Raw genomic sequence first — 9,272 nt, forward strand, 5'->3', positions numbered from 1 at the left:
CAGAATAAAAGTTGTCACTAAATTTTGTCTACTTCATCTATGGCTTGTGGAGTTTAAGTTTCAAACAAGGATCAGGCAGGATGTCTATTCCCTTTTGAAATTTACTCTGACTAATGATATTGAGTGTGGTGCCCCCCTGTGGCTGCTGTTGGATCTACACTCAGCAGACCTCAGATGAATGACAAACCCTCATGCAACATGCTCTTTGGTCAAGGCCCCAAAATAAGTCTTTAAGTTTTCTTTTTTCTTTTCTTTTCTTTTCACATTTATTAATTCAGCTGATCAATTACGTGTTCTGTCAATGTTATCTTCCAACAAAAAGCTGTTTCAGAGGCCTCACCACATTGCCAGGAATATGATTTTGGTCAAGAAATCCATTATTTTCTTTTTGAAATAAATAACTTTTTTGACTGCCAGTGAAGAAGTTGTGATGAAGGGAACAAACGATTCGAACTTGCATGGTATGGAGAGATTTTATTCACACTCAGATTACACATGAGACGGAGTCAAGTACAATCTGATTAAATAGACACTATTTAGTAATGTGGTCTCTCCTGGTAAGTGCTGATTTTTTCTCTTTGATCAGGACATCATGGAGCGATGAAAGCAGGTGGTAAATCTTTGGTTGGGCACTCCTGCAACGACACAGAGGCACATTTTGTGGTGATTTGTCAAACACAAACTGACAACATGACAGTTTGCTTTAGATAAATTGCTGCAGCTCAAATAAGGCACAGTAAATTACTGCTAACCTAATTTGCACTGATGTGAACTGGGTCTGACTAATGTTTAACTCACACTCACCTGCATGGATGCATGCATATCCTGTATGATCACCACCTCATCGCTTTCCTGCTGTCTCCTCCTCATCCTCCAGACCAGCATCAATACCACCAGCATGACTGCTGCCACAGACCCTGCCACAGCCGTGATCACTACAGTGTTATTAGCAGCACTCTGTGGGGTGCCGTGGTCTGCAGCCTTCATCGAACTAGCCTCAGCATGGACAAAGCGCGCAGAGCGGGGAAGAGGCTGAGGTACCAGCAGATCAGAAATATCTGAGGACAAGTAGACAACAACCATGATGTTTCAGAGACAGAGTCTTAGATATAGAGTGGTGATATCCTGGTCCCGTCTACTGTCTGAATGACTCCACACCTTCCAGACTGAGGAAGAAGAAGGCATCGTCTCCTTTGATGAAGTTTCTGCTCTTCAGCCTGCTGTGGGTGATGAAGCTGCTTGTTCCAGTGCCTGGGCCTCGATAGTAATAACTGCCATCAGGCGCAGTCACTTTAGAGCCCACCTTCCTGGGGTTGTCCCAGTAGTACTCAGTGCCTGGAACAAGTGAACTGTCAATGAAATCCATTCGCTCTATGAAGGATAGAACGAGTGGATAGTCAAGCTTGCTACGACAAGTTATCCACCCTTCTCTTACCATCAGAGGACAGCTTGCCAGGGTCAGAGGTGACCATTCGGTGCATATTCATTTGCTGTCTGATGTCAGACTGCTGATCCATCAGGGCCATAGTTGCCTGCTGCCACGGACACGGCCATTTGAGGTTGTCGTCATTGGGGCCTGAGGTCAGGTAGAAGTAGGTGGCCATGTACCCTGGACGGTCTCTTATCCCATTAAGGTACACACCTATCTACAGATCACAGAGCAGCATCAAGTAACTTTATAGTACTTTTAAAATCCCACCAACTAACTTAATGGTTGGATTATTCAAAAACTGTTGCAGCAGAAATCTGTGCAGGCATGTGATGTAATATAAACTAATTGTCCACTGGTTAAATGCTCAGCAGGTGCACGCTGTGCACAGCAGGTGTGTGAAGCTCTGGACTTCTCCACATGACAAAGCGCCGTGCATGAGGATCTAACGAGCAATACTGTCCAAAACCAAAAACACAGGGTAAGGAATGGATGAAACTGTGTTTATCTGTGCTAACTTCAGCTGCAATTGTTAGTATATTTGGCTAACTAATGCGTTGAAGGAGCATGTAATTAGTTAACTGCTTTTGTTTGTGGACTTGCAGGTTATGTTGAAAAAAACCTGGTCCAAAACTGATTTTAAATTTTGGCTTTGCTTTGTTATTGTTTTTTGGACTTAAATTACTGCTGCAGGCCTTGCAAAAAGAATATCTGTATTCTTTTTATGTGCCAAGATTTAGAGAGCTGAATACTAAAAGGCAAATTTACCTGGAAGGAGTAACCTGCTGGTGAGAGAAAGCGAGGGCTGTACAGTTTACTTCCTGCTGGTGTGGTGGCCATTAGGCTGATGATGTTGCGGATGTGCCAGACGTGCTGAGGGCACTTTGTGGATGACAGGTTAATATCATCCAGAGAGAAACCTCCCTTGGATGGACTCTTTCCCCTCACACCCTCAAAAACCACACGGGCCTTCTGTGTCACAAGCAGATTGATGTTATGCAGTTCCCAGGAGCCCATGACACCTCCTGTAAAGACATCAGAGAAGAGATATTCATCACCATTAATCACAGATTTATAACTTGCTTTAAGGCTGTATGTGAAACCTTTGAGTTTCTGATTTGCTTTCAGCTTCTTTTAAATTATTCTGATTACAAAATCTTAAGTATTTTGTTTGTTGAAACATGAGAGAAACCTGCTGAAAACTGGTGCTTGGGGTTGCAAAATCAGAAAAGTCCAAATCATATGCATAGAGGCTTTAATTATAACTACACTTATACAATATTTAATGCTTTATTCTTTACCTGAAATATTCTTGAAGAGCGTCAGTTTACTGCTGGGGTCGGTCTTGTCATATTCTTGCACCCAGATTTTGAGCACATCATCAGCTGCTGCGGTGTTATGGAGGAAGAACTGCAGGCACTGAGCTCCAGGTTTAGGGTAAAGCCACTGACTCTCCAGGACTGCACGCTCACCAGGTTCAGCAGTGGCTGTGCTGAAGTGCATGAAATAGCCTTTTCCTGGGGGCAGGAGGAGACAGCAGTGGGTAATGTTGGGCATGAGAAGTTTGTCATATTACAGTAAACAAGTAAAAAGTATTTTAGTTCTGCATGATCACCTGTGAATACCTCAGCAAGTAATCTGTGGAATAAACAAAGTTCAGGGGCTGCTGTTGGCACTATGGTGCCATATTCAAGAGCCTACTTCACAACTGTCAGTTCAATATGCTTAAAGCTCCCTTTTGTCTGATGTTTTATTGAAGGCTAAGAAATAGTTGCCACAACTCTGACTGAATGGTGATAATGAGGGGGATCAAAATTTATCAGCCAGAACAGAGGTGGATAGCTTTTTGGCTTTCTGTGAGCAGTAAATCAAAGAATAATCTCATTGCTTTTATAACAGCCAACGAATGAACCCCTCACTAAATTGTAAATCACTAATAAATTGGTATTCATCTGAAACCTCACACAATAATCAACATATTTTTACTGCCAGCCTGTACTTTGTACAGATTGTGTTATCAATGAATCACCTCTGGCAACTTTTGGAAATATCTTCAGATACTAAACACCAAGGCCAAGTATCTACTGTAAGAGGGAGGAATAAATAACCCCTCCAGTAGATTTTGAGAGGAATGTTCAAATGACCAAAGTTCAACAGCACAACATGCATCTGTGATGAGTGAAAGTCACCTTTGCATTGTCCCATGTTGGAGAAGTCAGTCTTAGGCCCTCCCCTCACAGAACTACGCCGTTCCCACTTTCTGTTGCCCGGACCCTGAATCATCCCACAGATGTTCTCCTCCTCAAAGTCACAACTTTCCACAAAGGTGGAAGACTTGGCTGCAGAGAGAAAACAGTCACAGTTTCATCAAGAGTACATTAGATTTAAATGACTGTCACAGACCTGGAATACTACTAAGTATTTGTATTTTTGTCTCCCTCTATTTATAGGCTGACCCTACCTCATTCAGCAATGTGTTATTGCCACAATAATCCTTTTCACTGTAAGGATAATGTTCATAGATGCTTGAGGAAAGGAAAGGAAAATTTTATTGGGCACTGTGCAAATGGAGAAAGCAAATGCAGCTCCCTTCATATCCGAGCCGTGGTTTGGTTGGCTACATGTCCATATCAAGATCACAGATACAGATACTTTTGCTTAATTCTACCCATCACTGTCCGAAACCTGCAAACATTCTCTCTAAATGAGGCTGTGGCTACTCGATAAAGAAATGATTGGCCAAGCATGTGTTGCATCTCCTCTGCCTTCTTGGCTGTCTGAAGTGTAATTCTGTGGGCTCATAAATTATAGATTATTGCTCAAGATTGTCAATATATATCGGCATCAGCTCATGCCAGAAAAACTCTGATCCTTCCTGTCACTCTGCTAGGTTATTATGGGACAAAAATCATTCACATTTTCTTCTGATTTAGTTTAGTGTTTGTCAGACACTCAGAGGACCCTTCGAACAGGTTTATTTAGTGAATTTAGTGCAGATCGCATACCTATACTTTACACCACAGCTACTGCTTTCCAAAATAGGTAATTGTGTTATAGATTTTTTTTTACCTTTCCTGTCTTCATGCCTTCACCTCTTGATCCATAATTTTTAGCTAGCTAGTTTAGCATGGTTGTGCTTTGGCAGCAGTTTACATTATCTGAGAAATAACATTAAGGTAACGCTACCTAAAGTCTTGAGAGGGGATCTTTTCTAATCTCACTGAATAAACTTCTTTAGAAAAAAAAGGACACAGCGTGTGTTATGATATAGTTCCAATACACTGTATATGGAAGGAATTGCCTGAGGTTTCCTTCTGTACCTCACAATATCACCAACATAAATGGTGGAGATGACTCACTGCAGCCGTAGAGAAGGTTGAGCTTGGTTAGGTCACTTGCACTGAAGCCCATCCGCTGACCAATCACATCCATAAACTGAGGGATCTTGGTGACGATGGTGGGCTCGGAGCCGATGTTGAAGGACGTCTTACTGTAGTGCATTACAGAGCCGTAGTCATAGGGGACACCTAGAGCACTGGACACTGTGTCATCGTATGTTCTGAAGTTGTGCTCTTTTCCTGAGAAAGGCATATTAAGAATATGAGGGAAAATTCTGCCCTTTGCTTTTGAGTTTTAGAAGGATTTATAGAATGTCAGTATTACAAGTGCCTATACACTCATTTAAGTGTTCAGCTGTGATTCAAAGTGTAACAGGTCAGTGTTACCGGCTTCAATTCGATCCCATATGATGTCGATGTAGTCATCACGGTCAGCTCTGGACTGCTCGTGCCAGAAGCCCAAAGCGTGCAGGAACTCATGCTCAACGGTTCCTAGACGATCACAGTTTTTACCAATGGACAGCTGCTGCTTCCCCACGCGCTTGTTGCCTACAGAGGAGGAGCATCTGCAGAGAGGGGGACCAAGATAGCCTACACTTTTAACTGAATGGTCTTTTAGCTCCGGAAAGAAGGACAGCATTCAGAGGATGAAGAATACTCCTGTAGCTCTGCCAGCTTTAGCTCAAATCTGCCTTACTATCTGAAACTGACATCATATCATATTGGAATTAGCTCCAGACTTTCATGAGCTTATTGCTGTCTGTCTGCCTTTACATTACATGCACATTTAAATATATAGTGTTAGCATGGGCATATGTTGTGAATTCTTGTGCCGAGACACATTCAACCAGCCATTATGTGAGACGCTGACAGTTTAGTCTTGCTCAGCAGTACACTTCATGTGACATGAACAGCTCACCCGCTCCCTTTGAACACAGAGATGTAGTTCTCCTCTCCTGTCCACGGTGTGAAGTCAATACAGGTCTTCAGCCTGTACTGCTCAAAAGCCTTCAGGATCACTCCCTTAGCATTCATATCTGAATGTTACACAATGTCAGACAAAGAAACATGAATTCAGTGCATATCCATAACAACAGCGGAGTACTATGAATGTGAGTCTCCATAACACAGTGTCTTACCAAGACTGTCCTCTAGGTAGTAGGGAATGGTGGTTGGCCAGCGATACTCATCTCCAATAATGGAGTTTCTGCTGAGTTTCTGATAGAAATGAAGACAAAGATTTTTGCACGTACATAATTTGGATTTTTGCAGAGAATAAAAATCAATTTTATTCTCAGTTATCCACATAAGCGCACAATAATAACCAAATTGTATTATCAAATAATTGGAGTAGGTCATTTCTGGTGCCCCATCACATGGCCTGAATTTAGGCCCAAATCTAACAGTCAAATAGGCCCGAATGTGTAGATTACTGAGGAGCAGCAGCAGTTTTTTGTCTGTGGAGTCTGTGGTGTGTGTGCACACTAACTTACTTCATCCTGTTGGATATCTCCCTCCAGCAGGTCCAGCCCAGCCACTGCAAAGGAAAAGTATACTGGTTGAAAGCCCTCAGATGTATATTGTACAACAAAGCAAAACAAAAACAATGAGTGCACAAACCTTCATTGATGTTAAAGATGTCCCAGTCATGGCCTTCATCAAGGTCAGTTTCTGCAGATGTGGAATCAGAAATACACAATTGGATTATCCATCCTTCCATCCATCCATCCATCCATCCATCCATCCATCCATCCATCCATTTTCTATGCTGCTTATCCCTTTCGGGGTCGCAGGGGGGCCAGAGCCTAACTCGGCTGTCAACGGGCGAGAGGCGGGGTACAACCTGAACCGGTCGCCAGCCAATCGCAGGGCGCAATTGGATTAATGGGACACAGAATTTAGGAATTTTTTTCTTCCTCTTTTCCTCAGAAATAACTGCGGACATTGAAAAGAGTAAGGAAACCTAAACCTCCTATCTTTATCACAGGAGGAAGCAGACCATTTTAGGATTCCTTTTATACTGAACTCAAGAAGAAGTAAAACGAGAAAAATCTGCAGGGTAGGATTTTATTCCCCCGAGTTTCCGGCAACGGCTGAAAAGGATTCCTTTCTTGACACTGTCAGTATGGCTTTACCTGCAGTCTTACTTAAACCAATTAAAGACCTCACTCTGTGTAGTAGCTATAGGTGATTTTACGTACAGAATTAAAGGGTTATGCCAAAGACTTGGCCTCCAGGATTGAGTCACATATGACTGAAAGTTTTATTTAGTCTGGTGGAAGACAACATTTGCAGACTCCTTCATGTGATACACCCTAAAAAATACACCTCACATTTTAGATGTCTCTCTTTCTTCACATAACATGTATAGTTCAAGTCCCAACTCATGCCTCTTAATCTGAAAATCCCAACCGCAAATGGATACACTTCAAATTTCTGCATAGGATATATCTCACTTCCAGGAAGTTCTGATAAAGCTTGTATCCTGTCCAGACTGTGAACTCTGCCCTAATGAGCACACGCAGGCTTTTCTTCACATGTAATGGAATTGCCCAGGGGAAGTGCATTTTAGGAATATGGTGTCTACAAGCTTATCTGACCTACTTGATATTAAAGTGTCATATTGTCCATTGGCCCTGGTGAATGATATCTCACCTCATTTTGAATTGCTGCATATCTGTAAATCTTTACCGTTGGGTACGTGTACATGAAAGAGTACGGTCTAGGCAAGGCAAGGCAAATTTATTTGTATAGCACAATTCATACACTAGGCAAGTGCTTTACAGAAGCATAAAAATACATTCAAATCATGCATTTCAAAGAAAGAAAGAAGAGAATATAAAAATAAAAATAAAATACAATTAAAGGAAAATTAAAAACAGAAGCCAGTAAAAGACAATAATTTAGCATATAGAATGATTAAAATCATTGAGCAAATACATTTAAGTAAAAGCTATAGAACAGGTCTAGACCTGTTCTATATGGATGCATGTATCTGTGTGGAAAATGTCCTGAGAAAACCTTTGTTGTGATTTGATGCTATATAAATAAAACTGAATTGAACTGAATCTCATGTCATCGGACGCTTTTTGCCGGCAGCCTTCTCAGTCTCTCTCCAAGAATAATTGGCTATAATATTTGCTGGATATAGTATATGCAGATGTCAACAGAAAAAATGCATAATGCCAATCGAGTGTGAAGCAGGATGTTCTTAACTTTCCCTTTTGAGCTGGATATACAGCTGAAGGGTGTAGAGGGATACTGTTAAGAGAACCTGTAAAATACAAGACCTGCATCATGCAAGTACTGCCTAAAGATCAAGTAATATACGGTGGTCTGGGATATTTTAAGCTTTTTAGGATTTTTACCTCAAGTTTCTGTTTGCTTTTGACAGTAATTAACTGGAAAAACACAATATGTGACTCACCTGTATCACCTGTGAGCTTGGCTGCTGCCTAATAAATAGATTAGAGAGCACATTAATCAATCAATGGAGAAAAGCAATGACATGATTTAATAAAGAATGAATAGACAACCTGGGAAGCAACTCCACATTAAAGCAATGTTTTGCACTGGAGATACAATATGAATGCAAAGGCTTACACTCACCAGTCCCAGGCTGAAGAACAGAATGATCCACGCTGCCATGGCTCCAGATGCAGACACACACGGCCCCGGTCCTGCTGTGTCTGAAGAAGTGTTTTCGCATTGTTTTTGCACATTCACATAATCTGATCATCTTTATGACTTGGGCTGAAGGAGATAACATGACTGTCCAATTAATTATTAATAGTCATGATTATCTTTTTTAAGTGTTGCAGCCACACTAATAAACGTACAGTGGTGGTTTGAAAAAGTTAAATCATACAGTACACGCACACACACACACACACACAGATGTGATCTTACCTAACCTGTAACACAGTTTGAATCAGTGGAAGCAGCAGATCACGACTGCACAGAGCCACCTTTTTCATTTTTGTTTTATTATGTTACTTAAGATCACCTTGTGAGACTGATCAATTAAAAGTATTTGAACCGTCAAACTTCAGGGTAACTGAGTAAATAGAGGAGTCAGTATTTCTGCACAACAGTTTTATTCCTGGCAGTGTGGAGAAAGCTTTGAGAAAAATCCAAACGAGGGGAAGTGTCACTCATGGCCTCAGCATTCCTGAAGGTCCAGTCTATTGGCCCTCCTCAAGGCCCACACGAGCCAGGACAAAGACAGACTTTACAGTGACTTTGAACAGAACTGGTGTGCCTGTATGCACCATAAATAACGCATCAGTTTTGATATTCATTTACAAAATATACACATTACATCTCCTCAAATACTCATTGCATTTTCAATCGTTCAATCACAGTGCTATTGTAATAGAACCAGGTTTTGTACATATACTTGTTAAGAACCTTGCCTCCCTGATCTGTGATAATGCAGTCCATCCAGCCAATCACAAGGCTTGTCAAACTGTAAATCATCCACATTACATAATCCATGATGCCAA

At 41.4% G+C, this 9,272-nt stretch overlaps 1 protein-coding gene across 1 annotated transcript; it reads right to left on the reverse strand.

Annotated features, from left to right (window-relative positions):
• Window positions 1–590: 590 nt before the first annotated feature.
• On the reverse strand, window positions 591–8,415 carry mep1ba (meprin A subunit beta a). Its single transcript, XM_070960912.1, has 15 exons — window positions 8,377–8,415; window positions 8,195–8,222; window positions 6,388–6,438; window positions 6,261–6,304; window positions 5,907–5,985; window positions 5,687–5,804; window positions 5,155–5,333; window positions 4,789–5,007; window positions 3,619–3,768; window positions 2,731–2,946; window positions 2,198–2,454; window positions 1,436–1,646; window positions 1,159–1,335; window positions 805–1,058; window positions 591–635 (listed from the first exon to the last, which is right to left on the reverse strand). The coding sequence occupies exons 1-15, from the start codon at window positions 8,413–8,415 to the stop codon at window positions 591–593; spliced, it is 2,067 nt and encodes a 688-aa protein (XP_070817013.1).
• Between the last annotated feature and the right edge of the window lie 857 nt (window positions 8,416–9,272).

The sequence above is a fragment of the Chaetodon trifascialis genome, chromosome 4, assembly GCF_039877785.1.
Source record: "Chaetodon trifascialis isolate fChaTrf1 chromosome 4, fChaTrf1.hap1, whole genome shotgun sequence".
NCBI lineage: Eukaryota > Metazoa > Chordata > Actinopteri > Chaetodontiformes > Chaetodontidae > Chaetodon > Chaetodon trifascialis.